This window comes from Heptranchias perlo, chromosome 25 (genome assembly GCF_035084215.1).
Source record: "Heptranchias perlo isolate sHepPer1 chromosome 25, sHepPer1.hap1, whole genome shotgun sequence".
Taxonomy (NCBI): Eukaryota; Metazoa; Chordata; class Chondrichthyes; order Hexanchiformes; family Hexanchidae; genus Heptranchias; species Heptranchias perlo.
The window spans coordinates 42,847,497-42,869,446 of NC_090349.1; the positions used below are offsets into that span (position 1 = coordinate 42,847,497).

General features: G+C 40.0%; 1 protein-coding gene across 20 annotated transcripts in view; it reads right to left on the minus strand.

Moving 5' to 3' along the window:
* Positions 1 to 21,950, minus strand: part of fbrsl1 (fibrosin-like 1) — a 744,900-nt gene that overhangs the window by 433,463 nt on the left and 289,487 nt on the right. Inside the window, exon 1 of one of the 20 annotated variants that reach the window (XM_068006159.1) lies at positions 3,292 to 3,354. The exons of the other annotated variants lie outside the window; for them this stretch is intronic. Within the exon in view, the coding sequence (XP_067862260.1) occupies positions 3,292 to 3,339 (48 nt within the window). The 5' untranslated portion in view covers positions 3,340 to 3,354. Of the gene's footprint in view, positions 1 to 3,291; positions 3,355 to 21,950 lie in introns of those variants that run through there. 20 annotated transcript variants of the gene reach the window in all.

The window sequence follows — 21,950 nt, forward strand, 5'->3', positions numbered from 1 at the left end:
TCCTACTGTCAAAGTTTGAGATCTTCCCTATTATCTGAAACTATAATCAGTTCCAAAAAAACAGGTCAAGTGGTACTATCTTTTTAAACTAGCACCTCCGGATGCAATACCTTTCGATGGAATTTCATCTTACTCTGCTAGAATGTGCTGCAAAACAAGGCAGAAATTTTCTTATTGTGAATCTGAATAGCGTATTGAAAATTAATTGGGGTATAACTGGACAAATGTTATCGCTACTTCCCTACAGGAACCAAGTTTGAACTGTTATCTCTATATATCACAACAACAATGGCCTCATCAAGTGGCTCACTGTAACATTGGTTTACATGCTGGGTAGAAGTGGCTGACTGCTTCATTGTAGAACAATCGGCATTTTCTTTGAGGGCCTCGCTTACTGAAGATGGGAATTCAAAATACTGTTATTATTCTCATAACAGTTTTGCCTGCAGGTTTTGCACTGGCAGAAACCATCACATCTTTTAAGGGACGAATGGATAAACATTCAAAGTAGAGGAAGGTATGAGGTTATGGGAAGAGAGCAAGGCAGTAGAATTAATTTTGCATTGCTACAGAAAACAGCCAGAACAGACACGATGGGTCAAGTGGTTTCATTCTGTACTGTAAACATCAATGGTTTTTCTACGATTTATCTGAACCCATTTATTAATGCACCCTCTCAGCATTTGCTTCTTTGATCAAATGAACAGTGCAATTCATATTAGCAACAATATTTTCCATAAGTTGCAACTTATCTTAATTTCTGTATATGCATTTACAGTGATCCATGAAAAAAACATAAGCTTCACTGTACACAAGCATGATAAATAATCAGCATTTTTTTTACCCAGAGTTTGAATCTGTAATTAATCTGATAGATTATCAGTGTTTTGTGCTTTCATATATTCTTTTAATTTTATTTATTACTGTGTGAATTTAAATTACTACCCTGGTGGGTACAATTTTACAAGCTTCTTGTTACTTCAGTTCTCCCAAAAATGGAACACAACATTTGAAAGACCAAATGAGCTTGCATTCTCAATATCCCAAACATTTCATAGCCAATTAAGTACTTTTGAAGTGTAGTCACTGTTGTAACGTAGCGAAGAACAGCAGCCAATCTTCACACAGCAAGGACCCACAAACAGCAATGAGATAAATGACCAGATAATTTTTTTTTTTTGAAAAGTGGTATTGGTTGAGGGATAAATGTTGGCCAGGACATCGGGAGAACTTCTCTGCTCTTCTTTGAATAATGCCATGGGATCTTTCCTGTCCACCAGGCAGACAGGACATGAGTTTTAACGTCTCATCCGAAAGACATTACCTCTGACAGGACAGCACTCCATCAGTACTGCACTGTCAGCCTAGACTATGTGCTCAAATCTCTGGAGTGGGACTTGGACCCACAACATTCTGACTCAGAGTGCTCTACTGAGTCAAGACTAACACAATTATAACAATAAAGCAACATGTGTCAACCCAATTAGGACGCAAAAGAAAAAAGGCACTTAATTACAAAATTGTTCAGTTTACCTGTACATCTAACAATGCTTTAGAGAACTGGACTGGCACAAGGTGATTTTGTAATTGCTGTTGAGGGACAGGCATTATGTTTCACATTGTTCCGAGTGATATCACGTGACTTCACTATTGCAATTCCCCAGATATCTAGCTCTCATTCTTGGTTGTGCCATCAAAAGGAGGCACTGAAACTTGGCACTTCCCCAGAGGGAAAGAAAAATTAAAGTTAGCAGAGAAGTCGTGCCTCATTCATACTGATACTTTTCTGCCCAAATAAGGGGGTATCGGGTACACGTCAAAGTAAAAGTGGCACTATAATTTGAAAAACTACTGAGCACATCAAAGTCCTGAGGTGCAAGACCTCACTACCCTCAATCCTAGAAGGCCAATTTGAATCCCCAAAGAATGTAGGATAAATTCAGTCTTCATAGCCAGTGATGGAGCAATACTCAACAGACTGGAAGCAGTGAAATATTTATCTGTTCTGGTCAAGCAGTGGTTTACAGCACAGAGTTATTTAAAAGGAATTCATAACAAATTGGCAGGGAATTAAAACAAATACCAAAAATTAAATATCATGGTTGAATAAAATTTGTTACAATTATATTGAAAGACAGGGATAAAAAGATTAAAATGCCATCTCAACACCAATGCTGTTTTCTTAGAAATGTCTGTGTCTATATCACAATCCACACTCATTTGCAGGCTTCATCTCCAATTATCTCAATTGTGAAGGTCACCCCACCAGATTACAGTTTAAGTGCTAAAAGTTTTAGAGCAGTTTTTGTTTCAAACTCATATTTTCAGAAATTAATCTACACAATTCTCTAAACGAGAAATCTCCATAGCCTTTTGTTCTAGTACTATTGTCCTCAAAGACTTAGCAATGACGTTACTGGAACTATAACACAACTGGCCTAGATGATGAAAGTCACCATTATCCATTTTAACAGCAGTCAGCTATACAGCAGCTGTGGGATTTAAGAAGAAACGAGGGGCGAGAGAAATGTAAATTTAATTCAAACATTAATCCTTTTATGATTATGCAGATAGTTTATTAAAGCCCATCACTGGACTGACACCTTCTGTAGGAGATTTTACTCTCTCAGCATATTCTACAGTACTCTTCTTATTCAGCACCTGCATAACTAATCCTCAACTCTAAAATAAAAGCGTATACATTCCTGCACTGCCAGGGTCTGAAAACAGACTCACAGCATATCATTTACCAACAGAAATATCAAAGGCTTCAAAGTTACTGCATTAAGGCTCAACACAGCAGGATTTTTAGAATATTAACTAGTTTGTACACTCTGCACTCCTCAAATCAAATTCTCAAAACCAAAGCAAGTTAGACATACCACAGTACAACTGAATTTTACAGCTATGGAATAGATAGTTTTCAACCTTATGTTGTATAGCACTAGATCCGAAGCAAACTCTGCAATGGGTTATTTAAATCTTATTGCTATAACTTGGATTAAATTAACCCTGTTCCCCTATACAGTCTGTTGCTTGCTATTCATGCAGCCAACACAAAGCCAAGTGCTTTGAGGTATGCGAGCTTTTTAAAAGTTGTCCAACACTGAAGCTGACAAATTGCTCTTTAACAGACAGCACTGAATATGTGGTTAACTAGTGTCACCATTCCAGTTATAAATTACCAGATGTAACTTCAAAAGGTATTCAAAGCAACACCTATAAACTAAAAGAAAATGCGGTCACTAACTTTAACGCAAAAACTATGTACAACCGAGGACAGTTTGTTACCTTTTCCACATACTTGAATTTGACAAAGAACCAGCTTGATTTGATCATGGTGCCACAGTCTGTTCTAGACCCACATAAGCACTGCAAAGAAAAAAAAACTGAAGAGCTCCTTCAAAGATCTCAGCCCTTATTTCAGTTTCTTACAAACACAATATTTAACCTACTTTTCAATAGCTAATCTGCTTAGCCCAGGCCTGACAGATTGACTGGTTGTCTTGGAAAAGAGTCAGAAATTGAACTAGGGTTACGCTCATTAAAAATGGCACATGTCAGTACATTGAGTACAGAAGCAGCAATCTCCCCAAGGGAACGGACGCAGGCTCACAACACACCATGAATAATAAATACGGCTGACACTCTCTCTCAGACCTTGGCATGTTTAGAAGCCACAGTACCCTACTGTTTTCTTTCTACACACAGATGGAGCAATAGTCTGTCCTGCTGCCAAGTTATACACAAGCAAAATCAATCTCTTTCTCAACCATTTAAAGCCCAGAGCCCTCTACAGAATAAAATTCAAAACATACTACACGTTATTTGCAGTACTCACCACAGAACTAGCTCAAACCCCCACTTTTTTTTTAAAAATGTACTTGTTGCAGGGACCTAAATTCAGGCACTTCTGGCATGAAGTTTGTAGTTCAGCCACTCAGTCAACTACCAGTATGAGCTACAAGCATACTGTAATCAACCAGCATTCCTGCATAAAATCTCACCTCCTCCATCAGTACAAGACCATCATCGGCACAGCGCAAGGACAACCGAGCAGTGTAATCAGAATTTGTCTTTTTTTCTCGCAGCTAGACGCGTGTGCGTGTGGTATGTATAGACACCATACCATTCTACAATCCTCAATCCACACCTGCACATCTCGATTTAAAGATCTCAGGAGTGCAGTGCTGGAAATAGATTACGTCTCAGTTGACTACTAATGCAAGATAGCACATAACCACTCTAATATCCTGTTTATATTACAAAGCTGCTTCCATAATAGAAACTGGTTCTCTTGCTGCCAAATCTGGAGGGCAGATTAAAAAATGATCAAAGACCTGGGCATGTGCAAGGGAATGTGCGAGCCTATGGCTAGAGCCAAGGCAAACCCAATCCATGCATCACCACCAACAGCAGTTTACCTTTGTCACCAAAAAGCACCCAGCAAAGGAGGGTGTTAGTGCCTTGATCCAAAGAAGGATTTTGGTGCTACTGACATCACTGGTACTACATCATTTAGTTTTATGGGTTGTCTCCTGCCAGTAGCAGTGACCCAGTAAATTAACTGAGTTACAAGTGAAAATATGGTTTCAGTTCTCGAGGTCGTCACAAACTTCAGTGCATTGTTTAAGGCTCATTCCAACCTACATGTTACTGATATTCTCATGCTTCAACAATCAGTCCCAACAGGTCTATCCCGGTGTTTATGCTCTACACGAGCCTCCTCCTACCTTAGTTCATCTCATCCAATCAGTATATCCTTCTATTCCTTTCTCCTCCATGTTCGTATCCAGCTTCCCCTTAAATGTATCTATGCTAATCACCTCAATTACTCCATGTGGTAGCAAGTTCTATATCCTAACCACTCTCTGAGTAAAGAAGTTTCTCCTGAATTCCATATTGCATTTCTTAGTGACCATCTTATATTTATGGCCCCATGTTTTGGACTCCTGCACAAGTGGAAACATCTTTCCTATGTCCTATCAAACCCAGTCATAATTTTAAAGATCTCCATCAGGTCACCTCTCAGTATTCTCTTTTATAGAGAAAAGAGCCCCAGCCTGTTGTCTTTCCTGATAGTTATACCCTCTCAGTTCTGTTCACATAGTGATTTTGTCCTGACTATGTTACAATTAATCTAATTTTACTCACTTCCAATTTCCAGCACATCAAGCTCAGTTTTTAGCCAAAACTACTACTATTAACCCATTACTAATCCAAAACTCTTTTTTTTCTCCCACCCCCAACCCTAAAAACAACCCTTGAATTCCAAACACCTTCACTACTTAATTCAACCAAATACAGCCAGCACCACATGCTTCTCAGGCATAAATTTAGAACTTGTGTAACTTGAAAGGAAAGATGAAAGTGCAGTCGTGCCTTTTCTCCATCTGTACCCCTGCACAGGGGAGGCAACAATCTGCTGCAAGCCTGGCTGCTCTCCGTTTCCAGGAAACCAGCCAAAAATAACCTTGGCAAAAAATGTTGCATTTCTAACAAAATAGTGTTTGAACAACCCCCCTCCCCACCCCGGTCAACAAAGTGAAAGTCTTGTTACTGGTCAGTTCTTTCAAACTTTCACACATGCGGTAAACACTTTGATTCAACATTTATATTCATTCTACTATGGCCCAAGAAGAAAGGAACCAATAATCCTCACCGTCTTTCATCTGTCTAACACCTGTTGGCAGTCCAAAATCATTATTTTATGTTGCAAAAATGAAATACAAGATACTGTATAGATTCCTTTATCATACTTCTAACCTTTAGAATAACCCATTTTAAAAATGTACTTTCAAGCATCATAATTGAAACCAGCAAAACAAATCTTCAGAAATAAATCGGACAGGTCATTTGCACACAGCTTCATTAACCGATTTAGCAATATATCTATTGCTGCTCATAGCCACTCTGCATTGCTGCATCATATTTCTTGGATCTTGGGTCTGCTATCTAAATGTAAGCCATTTTTGCAGTGGCCATAATTTAGCAGCACATCACTTCACGTTAACCTTCAGCTGCCAGCACTACAAGAAATTACACATATTTGATGCATCAAACAATTTGGAAGGATGGAGGGGGGGAAAAAAAAGAGCTTGCATTTATATGGCGCCTTTCATGACCTCAGGGCATCCCAAAGCACCTTACAGCCAATTAAGTACTTTTTGAAGTGTAGTCAATGTTGCAATGTAGGGAAACATGGTAGCCAATTATGCACAACAAGATCCCACAAACAGCAAGGTGATAATGACCAGATGCTTTTTTTTTAAAAAATGATGTTTGGTTGAGGGATAGATATTAGAACCATAGAAAAGATACAGCACAGAAGGGGGCCATTCGGCCCATCGTGTCTGTGCCGGCTCGAAGAACAACCAGGTGCCCATTCTGATCCCACCTTCCAGCACCCGGTCCGTAGCCCTGCAGCTTACAACACTTTAGGTGCAGGTCCTTTTAAAAGAGTTGAGGGTCCCTGCATTTACCACCAATTCGGCAGCAAATTCCATACACCCACCACCCTCTGGGTAAAAAAGTTTTTCCTCATGTCCCCTCTAATCCTTCGGCCAATCAGCTTAAATCTATGTCCTCTAGTTCTTGAACTCTCCGCTAGGGGAAACAGGTACTGCCTGTCTACTCTATCTCGGCCCCTCATAATTTTGTACACCTCAATCAAGTCTCCCCTCAGCCTCCTCTGCTCCAAGGAAAACAATGCCAGCCTATCCAATCTCTCCTTGTTGCTGCAATTTTCAAGCCCTGGCAACGTTCTTGTAAATCTTCTCCGCACTCTCTCCAGAGCAATTACGTCCTTCCTGTAATGTGGTGACCAGAACTGTGCACAATACTCCAGCTGTGGCCATACTAGCGTTTTATACAGTTCCATCATTACATCCCTGCACTGGTGGGGAGAACGTCCCTACTTTTCTTCGAATAGGAGAACCGAATGGAATCTTTTACGTCCACTTAAGAGGGCAGATAGGGCCTTAGTTTGAGGTCTCATTCGAAAGACAGCACTTCTGACAGTGCAGCACTCCCTCAGTACTGCACTGGAATGTCAGCCTAGATTATGTGCTGAAGTCTCTGTAGTGGGACTTGAACCCACAACCTTCAGACTCATAGGTGAGAGAGCTACCACTGAGCCAAGGCTGAAATAAGTAGCTTTATGCTGTGCATGCAGGCAATAGAATGTGGAAAGCAAAGCCTGACATCTACTTATATCATGGAAGGTGTGAATAACTAAACTGGGTGGGACTCTAGGCAACGTGTAACGCAGTAAATTTCAACAGTGTGCAGTTACATTTGCTCCCTATTAGCATTGATACAGGAGTTCCACAATGTAACAGAGACAATGAAACCATCATAATGTGGGGAGCTAACACCACCATGCTATTTTGTTTAAAACAGTGCCCAGTCTTGATCCAGCAATACTGCCAATACTGAAGCCCAGAGCCCTCTCCATGATGAGGTAGAGATTCAGAATGGATTTTGTGGTGTTCTATTGTGTTTGTTCTGACTGGTGTGAGATCTTTGGAAGAAATTAGCCACTTTAACTGCTGGCTCTATGTATGACCATTAGGTCCCAGTGTTCCCACAGGTCGACAGTGCCAGAATGATAAAGTGCACCAGAACAACACTTCTGTATTCATCTGGAGACACTAAATCCATTCTGTATTACTGAATAAAATATATTTTAAATCATAACACAGACACTTTAGTGCAGACATTCTCAGCAACAATAAATTCTTACACATGATTAAATTTTCCATGACTTTCACTATGTCCAATGTCCCATTATTACACATAATACCAACTTGCCTGTGGAGAAAAGTCATGCAACACATATTCAAATATTTAACAAAAAGGACAGAACACTTTTTTGAATGCCATCTTTCTCATTTATCCCACTGTGATCAATGGATGGAGGCCATTTTTCCAGTAAGTCTAAGGGTTGAGGGTCAGTTTCATGCTAATTGAGTGAAATTTACCTCTACTCCTTATTGAAAGCAAGCAGCATGAGTGAGCTTTGCCTCCATTGGCACAAAAATGACTTTCTGAACCTATGGTTCGCGAGAATCTCACTCTTAAGAAATTAAATGGAAAACGAGAGTGATAATTAAATTTTAACCTAGATCATCATGTCTTTATTGAGTTTTACACTCAAAGCTGGATACAGTTCAGATTTTCAACTAAATTTATCCAGTTTCATTCCCACTCCCTTTATCAGTGTTGCAGCAAATTTATCCAGTTAGTAGCTGAACCATATACACCAGGAAGGTCCACGTTCAAATCCGGCCTATATTAAGTTAATCAATCTTAGGTGAAGTGCTACAATTGGCCTCAGTGTCCTGGATTGGGGAGGGGACAAAAAGTAATCTAGGTTCACTCTCGATTGTTATTCCGTGACCCCTGCTGAAAGCGTGCAAGTTGGGTGAGGACAGGTTTGGACTCTGTTGCAATGACCCTACAGTTAAATAATCATTTCGTTCAGGCACCAGAACGTGCCCAACATCTGTGGAATTGTATTGCGGGAAGGAGTCAATATCTCAGAATTGGAAGGAGCATTTTTAAAATTTATGTTCCTTTTGCTTGAACTACTATGACTATTCAAATATTATACATCCAGACAACTAAAATCTTTATATTTACATTTACAGCTGAATGCATCAAATGGAGCAAAAAGCTGGTTGTGTACCCATCAAAACCTGGTGGTCCAACAAAGCCCATTATTTTGAGACCAAAAATTTCCCATTGCTTTCACATGTTCAAACAAAAGACTAAATCGATTAGATGTTTGGCTACCAAGGCTCACCTGATGGGTCAATCCGTAAATTCACTACGTGCTCTTGTACTGAGCCATCCAGACCAGAAAAGGTCCCATGTTTGATCCCTAGTCTGTGCCGCTTTTGATGATTTCAGCTAGGATCGACATACGGCAGGTGGCCTCAGCATCTCCCTCAAAAAGAGTAGGGGAAAATTTACCCAGGTTTCTGTGCCACATTGCTATACAATACATAATGGAAAGGCCCTGATATAATGTCATGTCCTCATGATTAAATAACTTGCCAACATTCACCATCTAGGTTTATAAGTAAAGAATGCCTACCCTGACATCTGCCTATCCTTCAATCCAGGCTCTGTTGCTAACTACTAGGCTCATTACCGTTTCAAACCCAACATTCTAGAATCAAGAATTTGATACACCTTAACAAGAGTTTGGTACACCCACTACTGTTACAGGTTAAGGAAGAGACAGTATTACAATAATTTAGTGACTATTGGCCAGTTTCACTCTTGTTAAGAATATAACTCATTTCCACTTCAGTTAGTGTGAAAGAGCTAGTTATCCCTTGAAATGGGATAGCGTATATTGGTTACAATCCTCAACTGAGCTGGCATACATTTTTATAAATAATCATTTACAGACAGCTTGACACAAGTCACGTTAACATTGCATGCAACTATGCTGTGAAATTCATTTCTTAGAGCATGGAAGCCTGGTATTGGTAGCTAGTTACTTATCAGATGGCTTTAATAACTTCAAAATTATACTAACTTATTGCACCAAGACGCTGGAATATGAACACAGGGCGTTAATTAAAGGTTCTGTTGTAAACCAAATATTTTTCTATATTTCCATAATTTTTCCCAGCTGTAGCATTGATATTAAATATAAAACAGCTAGACGTGAGACTTAACATTTCAGTTTACAATGAATGAGAAATAGTTTAAAATGTCAGGGCCTCACTGGAGGACATATTTCAAATAGCCTTAAGTAATGTGTGCATTTACTCGAGAAGTATAGTGAGGTATAAGATGCTTGAAATAGTTGTTTTCATTTATTTTGACACGCTTTTTATTGATCCACTGAAGCAGCGTGGTGGGAAAGGGGTTATGTAATGAAGGGCAACACAAAGGCTTTTCCTTTCTGTGATGGTCGACTTCTGTGTTATGGTCACCTCTGTAATGCTCGTTAGACAAATATAATTACAGACAGTCTGATGAAAGGAAAGCACCCGAAACATCTGCTTTTCTCTTTACAGATGCTGACTGACCTGCTGTGTCTTTCCAACATTTTCTGCTTTTATTTCATAATTAGAAAGCAAATGCTGAGGGAATTTGTTAATTTAAATATATGAATAAGCCTGGAGAAACTGCAACACTAGATCAATTTTCTTAACATTCTCAATGGTGAGACTGATATTGGCCACCACAATCTTAACCTTTTGAACACCAAAATTAGTTGTGCAGTTTGCACTTCTACAGAAACCTGCAAAGTTACATAAAATCACCTTAGTTGACTGGGTTTCTTTTAACCATTCACTGCAGGCCTTCAACAACCTAAACCTGAAAAGTACAAAACAAAGAGTGCATAATCACCAAGAACTGCCTCACTTCAGAGTGACCTGCATTGCGAACAATCCTGAATAAAAGCCAACAGATTGGTGGTTGACTGAATGAGCTTGTATTTTTTGCCTTAGTCGGCCAGCTAGGTGTGTTCACAGGCCACACATCAAATTTAAATGAATGTTGCCATTAACTTCCATTTATTTCAAGCTGCAGATACTGACAGATGTTGATGTTCAGATATAGAATTTATCCAATGAAGGAGCAGTGCTGAGAAGACGATCCAAATCTCCATTCAAACAAGAGAAACTAACAGATTAAGACAATTAAGTACAAACAGAAACTAAGTTGCTTCACAGGCCAGATAGCCAGAGCTTGTGGGCTGTAGTCTGGGCACAGCAGTATTGAACAGACATGATCTTTAATGACCAATAGAAATGAGGTTATCTCTAATCAGTATGTGAATTGTTCATTCCTCTGCAACATTCAAAAGCACACAAGGTATTCTGTCAATCATCTGCACAACAGTCAGTATATTTCTAACTGAAAATGCTGGACACACTCAGCCGGTCAGGAAGCTTCTGTGGAGAGAGAAACAGAGTTAATGCTTCAGGTTGATGATTCGACCTGAAATGTTAACTCTGTTTCTCTCTCCACAGATGCTGCCTGGCCTGCTGAGTGTTTCCAGCAGTTCTGTTTTTATTTCAGATTTCCAGCATCTGCAGTATTTTGCTTTTGTTTCAGTATATTTCTAATACTGAATTATATGCACAAAACATGTTGCTAATTACAGCTGAATATGGTGTGCAAATGCTACCATAATATTCTAAAAGCTAAATTAAAGGGCACTACAGAATAATACAAGGTCAATACTGTGTCACCTAGTTAAATCTAAGCACTTTACTTTTCAGAGAGATAACGTGATGAAATTCTATTTGGATTACCCAAAACTGTTGTTAATAGCAGAAGCACCATCCAAGATTATTGTTCAAGACACTACTTATGAAGAATTGGAAGCTATAATATACAATTCTCCCGCACACAAATTCTAAGCAACAGCATCACCCATTTGGACAGTAGTGAGCAAGCAGCTTTGTTTACACCAGCAGTCGCCCTTAAGATAACAGATGTTTGGAAGCAAAATGGCTGTTAAATTCAGTCCATACCCACAGAAAATGAGTACCTTTGCTAAGCTACAATACGAGTGCACAGTACTGTACTGGCACAGCTAAATATCAGGTAGAAAATAAGCACCTAACTATATCAATGGTTAAGGAGGTTCTGTGGTTCTGAGTTATTAAATTGAATTTAAATATATTTTTTAAAATGAGCGACAGTTTGAACATTGGAGAGTTTATGTTCAACGCACTGGTGGCGATTTGCATTATTTCCCAAACGTTGAACAATTTGCTATTCTCAAATTTTGTTTAAATTTCTGAGCTATACATAGACTAAAAGGATTTCACTTTAAATAGTATGTTTGTCATGCAAGTGAAATTTATTTCTGAAAAAAACTCCCAAACTGCTAAAATGCAATTCCTTAACTATCAGTACGATGATCCCAAGCTACACGTAAACATGTCCAGTAGGGGGCACTTTTGCATCACAGAACCAAGCAAACTCACTGCCTTTCCCATGTGCTCCATTCACACCCAGTACACAACTAAAGCATTGTACTCATATTTCATGAGAAGTGTTTAATATGTGTTGTCAAACACCGGCTCTGCCAGCAGTACAAGCCCAAAGCAAGGAGTTTCAGCATCTTTTGGGATTTTGTTGCTTTACACAAAGGAATTCAGCTCAGTTCCTCATTCCCTCTTCTGCTTGTTTCATCACCTGCACAATTTCCTTTCCATTGCTGTATTTTGTGATATCTCTACACTATTAGGTCAAATTTGATCCTCAATGCATAGATTGAACCAGCTCCTGGTAAATTCTGTCCAAATGGTGTCAAGTGGCTGCTTTGTAAAAGAGAACCTAAGGAGGTAACTTTTTTTTTAAATGGAAGCAATTCCCTAATTTCTCTCTTATGTCATCATCTCTCCCAAATCAATTCTGCCCCCTTTTTGGTCAGCAGGGTGGGTCATAGCATTTCCATGCTGTATGGATCCAAAGGTGTACTTGAAAAATAATGAAGGAATTCTGCCACACCAGCTTTCCCCAGAACTTCAGACAACTTTACTCAAACTAGAAAATTTAACTTGACAGACGAACCTGGGAAATCTGCCTCAAGAACAGGATTAAAATATTGGGTGTCATAATTGAAACTCAATATTAGAGTGAGATAGCTACGGGCTTAAGTGGTTAATATATAATCACATTTACTCATGTATATAATATTCTCTTCCATCACCAAATAACAGCATGCAAGAAAGCTCATTAAAAAGTGCACATGGAAAAGCAACCTCTCTTTCCACATTACTCTTAATTTTAAAAAGTAACTTGTAATACATTTTGCTGCCTAGGTTACAGCCACAGAAAGATTTAAAGCTATAGGAACATTTTTTTGGAAAAAAAATGATGCCTGGCAGCAGAAATTGTAGAGCTACTAAGTCATTTAAACAATCTCTATCAAATGAGCGAGAGTGCGAGAGCGAGAGTGCGAGAGCGAGTGAGCGAGAGTGACTGACTGACTCCATTACTGGCCTGGTGGAGACATCAAATAGTGTGGGTAAAATTTCACCAAAACGTAAAGTACTCAACATGTCTTGAGCTCATGTGTTGGTCTGTACAACAGTTTACTAACCCTCAACATCAATAACCGCAATTGAAGCTGGGTAGGGTCGAGGGGACAGGCATCTGGTTCCTGTACTGATCAGCAGAGCATTCAGAGATTTTTCTACCTTTCGCCATCATGCATTTTCTTTCTTGCCCACTTCCCCCTCTCCTCGTTGTTAAGGCACCAGTGTGGACTGAAAATTTCTCTTTGGCCACCATCAATGCCACATTCTGATTAGCTGGGCAGGAGGTGCTATTCAACCAAGATGCATTATTCAAAATCTGTCACTAATAAGAGCAGCCCCCGCACACACACCCTTGTCAGTATCTGTGTATTGTGTTTCATACAGTGAGAACACCCCCTTCCCCATCTGTGTTTGGTGCTTCATTCAGAAGAAATGACAAAACTAACCCAACTTCAACTGAATTGAAAGAAGCGGGACTTGACTAGTTATCTTGTGTCTGGGAATTAGCATCTCTTACTGCTTTTAGTACCAGGCTGATACTCCCACTGAGCTCTAAATTGGATCCAGGTCTTCAGTGAAATAATTTTGGCAATAAGCTTCTGTTTAGAGTGGCTTTCTAGTCAGCTGAAATGCACTGAAGTAGGTTTGTTTGCTTTACTGTTTCTATAGCAGTTTACAACTCTGAACATGCACTGAAGCAGTAGTCAGCAACTTATTGGTAAGTGTAGCAAGCTAACTCAATTCAAAATTAATTGTAAATGGAGCAAAGACCACCATTTGCAAGTAATTAACTTCAGTACATGTGTGCGCTGTAACCCCAGCATGTGCCTGTGTAAACAAGTCTTTGGATTACTGTGGCTGCAGGCTGAATGGAAGACAAGCTGTTTACACTGTAATAAGTGAACTATCAAACAATGGAGTACACAACAAACAGAAATGGAGGCTACTGGTACAGACAGAAAAGACTGCCTTAGGCCTTCTTTGAACTTGAAATACAGTATTCTGTTGTAGACTCAACACTCGTAAAAGGAGATTATCAATTTTGAAAGTTTCTTGGGACATTGCAAAATTACTCATTTTTATCCTATCCGCTTACTTTTGTGAAATTAAATATTACATTTGGTTCTGGGAACGTTATCAACATGAAACAGACATAATTGACAATTAAAGAAAAGGAAAATGACAAGACAAAACAAAACAAAACTACACATGCTCCAAGTCCTTGCATGTCTCACTACGGTAATATGAGCATCTGTTACCAAAATAAGAGATGGCGGGAGCCCATTAGGCACTGCATTCCTAGCCTGACCATTTCAAGGGCAATGCTGAAGCTTGCTCTTCGATTAGACTACTGAAAAATTTGAGGTGCACATGAAATACTATCAGAATGGTCACTGCCATTTGACCCAGACATGTATCCATGTAGATGGTACATGCCCCCAGGAACTACGTTAAAGACAATCTTAGAGAGCAATTATGTCCACTGGCAATACATTTCTGACAAAATTTAAATCTGGATACCATTTTCTCTAACAGTGAAGTTGGAGAGAGGCAATAGAGTGAAGGATTTGTTCAGAAGCAGTATTTAATGACAAATCAGCTTCAGCTTGGTGGGGGGGGGGGCAGCAGAAAACCAATATATCCAGAGGAATCACCTTTTACTGGGCACAGGAAGAGGAAAATCAGGGCAACATTATGAAATCAAAAACTTTCTCTTAAAGAGATATAATCACTGTAATCCTCTCTGGGAACCAGCAGGAGATTATTCTTGTGATATATGGAAGATGGTCTGTGAATAATGGAATACTTACAAACACTTTAGACTCTAATGATTCCCAGAACTTGAGAAAACCATCTAGAGATTTGACAAGAAGTGCCAAATGTTTCTCCTTTTTATTTGGATGCAAATATTATATAAAGTTCTGGCAATAAAGCTTTACAACTATTCTGCAGTACCTCCACTTCACTTACATAGAAAGAAAGAACTTGAATTTATATGGCATCTATCATATCCTCAGGAGGGTGTGAAACACTTTAAAACCAATGGATTACATTTGAAGTGTAGTCACTTTTGTTATGTAGGAAAACAAAGGACGGGAATTTGCTGGTAAATGCACGTTTGTAAATGCCAGGTAAACACAGGATCAGGTTCAGCTGTGATGCTGCCTGACATTGGATACCCTAACACCACTCACCGACAAAGCCCATACACAAATAATGACCACTCAGGTGAGGCACTGGAGGGTGACCGGCAGCTGTGGAACTGCACCCCAGTACAAAATCAGCAGCTTTGGGAGGGAATGGGAGAGAATAGATGATAAAAAAAATATTTTTATTTATTTAACCATTGTTCTTTCATTGCCAAGAGAAATTCAATTTGCTCACGAATAAAGGAAATACTAGTTTGGAAGTTGACATTTTTCCAGTTTATTCAGTGGTTAACACGATCATATGTATCCTGGGCTCTACACTTCACTTGCATTCCTCAGTATATTTAACAATTTATTATGGGCGAGTGTTATCCTACAGCTTACAAGACAGAAAACATGGTCTATGGCTGCCAAGTGCTAAGGGAGCCGTGTACACATTGGTTCATTCCAAGCAACACATCTCAAAACATCCCTTATCAAGACAGCACACTGTTTTACAGCTACTGGTCTGTTAAAAAGGTCAGATGCAGTGTTTATGAAAGTTCATTGCATCCACTGATGCATTTTCATTCAGATGATAATCCTCAGCCCTACCAGGAAAATATAATAAACATGAACGGACATGTACACAGCAGTGAAAATAAACAATGTAATCCAAGAGGAGTGTCGCCAATGGGGGTTGAAATACTCCAACCTATGCCAGCCATTGCACTTCATATTTTTGCCTTAGAAATAATTTTGCAATTTAATTAAAACCACCTAGTGTGCTATAAGTCAGAAAGGAACAGAATGATATTTACAACTGGTTTCTGACCTGCTTTAGCCTTCTGAGCACTGCCACAACTCATTGTGCTTCCTCCAGGAGACTGTGCCAGGATTAGTTTAACTCATTCTCGGAACAACATTTTCAGTCGTCTTTCACAGGTCCAGTAAGGTGTTCCCAAGTTGTTATAAACAGAAATGGGTTTGGAACAGCATGAAATTCTGATGCATTTTGATCGTCTCTCTGCTGCAGTGAAGTTGCTATCCAGCATCTTAGTGGCTTTTAACATCAACTAAAGGTTACTATATTTAATACATAGCAAAAATACATTTTATATTAATTGTACAGGTTAACATTATTAATATTATAAAATTATGTCCCAAAACCATTATTGTGTCTTCAGCCTTTGAAAGCCATATTTATATCCAGGGGTCATTACACATGCACAGAAACAATTAATGATAACTGCACACTGCATCAAGTACTTCTAATTCTGGAAAACTGAGCATTAGGTGTTATTTCATCCACACAAATCAGCAGTTTTGATTTTTGTGTGTGAAGTATTGATCCCATGGCCTGGAAAATTACCCACTGCGTCTACATCTAATTGCTGGTTTGGAGTGTATTACATGGTAGTAATGCAATCAAGGGGTTCACATGATGTCAAGCCACAGGAGCACAGCTTAAAATCATTTGAACTGCAGGAGTGAATAGCAATCTTATAACAATTCAAGCATATGTATATACACACACACACACACACACACACACACACACACACAGATTTTGTGTGAAAATTTAAAATTTGCAATTTAAAATTTGTGTGAAAATTTAAAATCAAACTCATTTACCGAGACACCCCAGGACTCACGACAGCTGGGATGATATTTTCTGACAACGACAACTTGCATTTATATAGCGCCTTTAATGTAGTAAAATGTCCCAAGGTGCTTATCAAACAAAATTTGACACCGAGCCACATGAGGTGTTAGGACAGGTGACCAAAAGCTTGGTCAAAGAGGTAGGTTTTAAGGAGGTAGGTCTTAAATGAGGAGAGAGAGGCGGAGAGGTTTAGGGAGGGAACTCTACAGCTTGGGGCCTAGGCAGCTGAAGACATGGCCACCAATGGTGCAGAGATTAAAATCGGGGATGCGCAAGAAGCAAGAATTGGAGGAGCGCAGAAATCACGGAGGGTTGTAGGGCTGGAGGAGGTTGCAGAGATAGGGAGGGGCAAGGCAATGGAGGGATTTGATAAAAAAGGATGAGAATTTTAAAATCAAGGCGTTCCCAGACCGGAAGCCAATGTAGGTTAGCGAGCACAGGGGTGATGGGAGAATGGGACTTGGTGCAAGTTAGGATACCGGCAACAGAGTTTTGGATGAGCTCAAGTTTATGGAGGGTGGAAGATGGGAGGCCAGCCAAGAGAACTTTGGAATTGTTCTGTCTGGAGGTGACAAAGGCATGGATGAGGGTTCAGCAGCAGATAAGCTAAGGCAGGGGCAGGGGCGGAGACGGGCGATGTTATGGAGGTGGAACTAGGCGGTCTTGGTGATGGAGCGGATATGTGGTCGGAAGCTCATCTCAGGGTCAAATAGGACGCCAAGGTTGCGAACGGTCTGGTTCAGCCTCAGACAGTGGCCAGGGAGAGGGATGAAGTCGGTGGCTAGGGAACGGTGTTTGCGCGGGGACCAAAGACAATGGTTTCGGTCTTCCCAATATTTAGTTGCAGGAAATTTTTGCACTGGATGTCGGAGAAGGAATGTGACAAATGAGATACAGTGGAGGGGTCGAGGGATCGAGGGAGGTGATTGTGAGGTTGAGCTGGGTGTGACAAAGGGAATGTTTTTACAAAGAATGCACGCACAACTCAGTGGAAAACATCATTTTCCGTGTACTAAGACACATGGGCCAAAAGGTGCTGCGTTTGATTTCTAGTCTGAGATTCGACAATTGGCCTCAGTGGCCACAACTACGAAGGCAGGAAGGGGGGAAAACAGCCAATGTTCCCACTCCTGATCCATTCTGCTGGAAAACACATGGATATGAATGTCGGGTGTGGACATGCTCTGGCTTGGCTGTGATACCCTCTGCAGCTCCTCGCCTCCTCTTCCTTCCCTAACAATCCAACTTTTTCTGCTCCTTTGTGGGCAAGTAAACAGCAGAATGAACTAGATGGGATCAGTTAAGAAAAATAGATCATTCTTGGAGAACGTGCACATAATATTTATCCACATTCCAGCCCCACAAGTGATTAATTTACCACTGACTGGCAAATGTTACGTGTATATGTATGAAGTTTTGCTGGCCTCACATTCACTAAGTTGATTACATAGGCAATCTGACTGAAGACAATAACTACAAATGTGAAGTCATCAAGAAATAAAACCCTAGTGACTCACTCGTTAGTTTTTGCATAATTTAATCTGCATGAAATATTTAGACCAGAGCAGAACAGCTAATCAGATCAGATCAGACTGCAGTGTCTACTGATCCATCCCCACATCACACCCCTACAGAATTTATCTAACACATTCCCAACCCATCCCATCGAGTTCATTCTGCTGGTTATCCACAAGTGAGCCGCAGCAAAGATATCAAGAAATTTGACCCAACTCAACAGATAGTAATTACGATGTGAAATATGTTACGTTAATAGCAAAATGAGCTTATATATCAATCTGCTGTATTGAGTGGCATGATCTGCATAGATTTATACCCACAACACCCCACACAGAGCATTCTGCCCCAGTTGAATTATTATAGGGGGAAGGTGTAAGGCAAAGGTGCTAAATGGAAACCAAGCACTAACCACTCTTCAGCGGGGGAAGTCACCTCAGGTCACGCTCAAATCATACACCTCAAAACTGCCAGTTAAACAGCAGCAGAGATAGAGGCCTGGAATAAGGCTAACCACTCATTCTCTCAGCTAGAGAATGGAACAACACAGGGCTACCTCGAGAGGAGCAAAACCATTGACAATTAAATAGGAAAGAAATTAAAACATTCAACAATCGGGTTCCTAATCAGATACACACAACAAATTCATGCCCCAGACAAATCACTCCACCCCCTTTTTAAATTTTCATGCTTGTGAATGCATTGAATGCAGCCCTGCACTGAGTGCTGTAAGATAATTAACCAACTTCTACCAAAATGCCTGGGTATAAACAACATCATGTTGAAAATAATAAAACTAATTTCTATTCACAAGAGTTCCAGAAATAATATACCATTTATCTAACGTTAAGAGTGCTGCAGCTCAATGCTTTCCAAATCCACAGCTCATCATACTTACTGGCACAATGCTAACAAATTTAGCGTTTTCTGCCAGGTATCTAAATACAATTCCAGTCAGTTATGTAGAATGTCAGAGCTTTTTGCAGGGAAGTTGATCCTCTCTATAGCAATATTTTAGTGTGTTGGTGGGCTCTCCATGCCAGACTGCTATGGAAACATCTTTCCCCTCCCAATCACATTTGGATTTTCTTGTATAGCTTGACAAAATCAGTTGACACCAGACTACCCATGTTGGTAAATGCAGTTACAATTAACTGCTAGGTATCTGGCCTGGTGACAGCTGGGGGAGAAACAGAGTTGTAGTGTCTCCGGCAACTCAGCCTACTCCAGAACTATATAAATAAATGAACTAAGTGTTATTGAGACATGTAAAAACATGGAATTTTTCTGGAGTGATCCAAACAGTTGTAGACTGCCTCCTTTCTGTCTCATACCTTTTAATCCTCACAGTTGCAAGAGTAAATTCATTCCCACTGCTTCACTCTCAGTGAATGAGTGAAGAGACAAAAAATAAAATTAACAATTCATCTATTTCCCCTTTTCAACACCATGTCAGGAAAGCAGTACATTGACTTAAGGTAGTTAAAACTAATCTATACATTTTCACATACACAATACTTTAGATTAAATCAAAACAAAAAATGCTGGAAATACTCAGCAAGTCAGACAGCATCTGTGGAAAATGAAACAGAGTTAACGTTTCAGGTCGATCACTTTTCGTCAGAGCTGGAAGAAGTTAAAAATGTAACAGTTTTTAAGCAAGTACAGAGCCAAGCAAAGGAGGGGAGGATAGAACAGGAGAAGGTCTCTGATAGGGTCAAGGGCAGGAGTGATTAAATGACAAAAGGGATGATGGTGCATGACAAGGAGGGTGGTAATGGGACAAGAAACAAAAGATGGGTCTAGAGGAGCTGTAAATGACAACAGCAAAACAATTACCAGCACCTACTGTCCGAAAAAATGGGAGCAGTGGTTATGATCTGAAGTTAATGAAATCAATGTTGAGTCCAGGAGGTTGTAAAGTCCCTAATCGAAAGATGAGGTACTGTTCCTCGAGCTTCCGTTGAGCTTCATTAGAACAATGTCTGAGGCTGAGGACAGAAAAGTCAGAGTGGGAGTGGGAAGGGGAATTAAAATGGCAAGCAACCGGCAGGTCAGGGTCACGCTTGCGGACAGAGCAGAGGTGTTCAGCAAAGCAATCACCCAATCTGCGTTTGGTCTCCCGATGTAGAGGAGACTGCATCGTGAGCAGCGAATACAGTATACTAAATTGAAAGTACATGTAAATTGCTGTTTCACCTGGAAGGAGTGTTTGGGACTCTAGACAGTAGGAAGGGAAGAGGTGAAAGGGCAGGTGTTGCATCTCCAGCGCTTGCAGGGGAAGATGCCATGGGAAGGGGAGCGGATATTGGGGCGATAGAAAAGTGGACCAGGATGTCGTAGAGGCAATGGTCCGTTCGGAATGCTGAAAGGGGAGGGGAGGGGAGGGGAAGGGAAGATGTGTTTAGCGGTGGAGTCGGGCTGAAGGTGGCGGAAATGGCGGAGGATGATACGTTGAATGCGGAGGCTGATAGAATGGAAGATGAGGACAAGGGGGACCCTATTGTGGTTCTGGGAGGGAGGTTAAGGGGTGAGGACTGAAGTGCACTAAATGGGACGAATACTTAATATAGCTTTTGACTTTATATTAAATATTCAGTTTCGTTTAATTCTCATTACTTTTCCTTACACTGACTTGTCATGTCAAGACTATTAATAATTTCACTGACAGAAGAGGTGGCACAATCTGGCCCATAGACCACTACACAGCTGCTGCGTACAGCTCGTTTTATATTGAGTGCCAACTCCCGACGTGCAAGAATCGCACAGTGGAAGCAACAACACAGTATATTTGCTATGGCCACTGGCCGGGAAGACACTGTAACAAACAGCACTTCCTGGCCACTGGCTGCACAAGACTCGCATGTTGGGAGCTGGTGGCACTAGAACAGCATTTAATACACAGAGACTGACTGCGGTTAGAGCGTAAACTTTGGTTCCTCTTCCGAGACTGGCCAGCAATATAAAAACAAGTTGAAAATAAGAGAAGGCACAGCCAAAGTGTCTTCAATTATTGTAGTTTCAAGAATGCAAGCTGTGCAGAAATACAGGAACAACTTTATAAATGCTATCTTTTAAATCAAGACATTTTGAATTCATTTTTATTGTTTTATCTTGCTAGCAGCAAAACTGCAATATATCAGTGTTATAATGTTGATACTCATTCTATTAATGGTCATCAAACAGAAAATTCTCTTTGCAAATATGTGTATATAATAAAAAGCTACCCATTTTAATACTTGCAAAGAGAATTTAGTTCCCAACGTGTTAACATGCCTGTTCCTAAAATATTAACAATTTAATAGTACCGTGCTTCGGAAATGACAGTGTACACTCAGTTTATTATCAGCTGGAGGAAGCTAAAAGAAAACTCTTCTGACTGGACTTGTTTGAATCATATTGCTTAGGGGGTAGATTAGAGTCAAATACTACTTGATAAAAAGGGTAATTGCACATTGTTGCATTTTTAAAAGTTAAATATAGCCATTCTGACAATGAATACACTTTAAAAGCAAATCCTCTAAATCAGCACAATTATTAAATCAGATCCAATCAGCTCTAGGGCCCCAGGTTCGATACCCGTTACACACACACACACCATCATCTGTCTTGGGT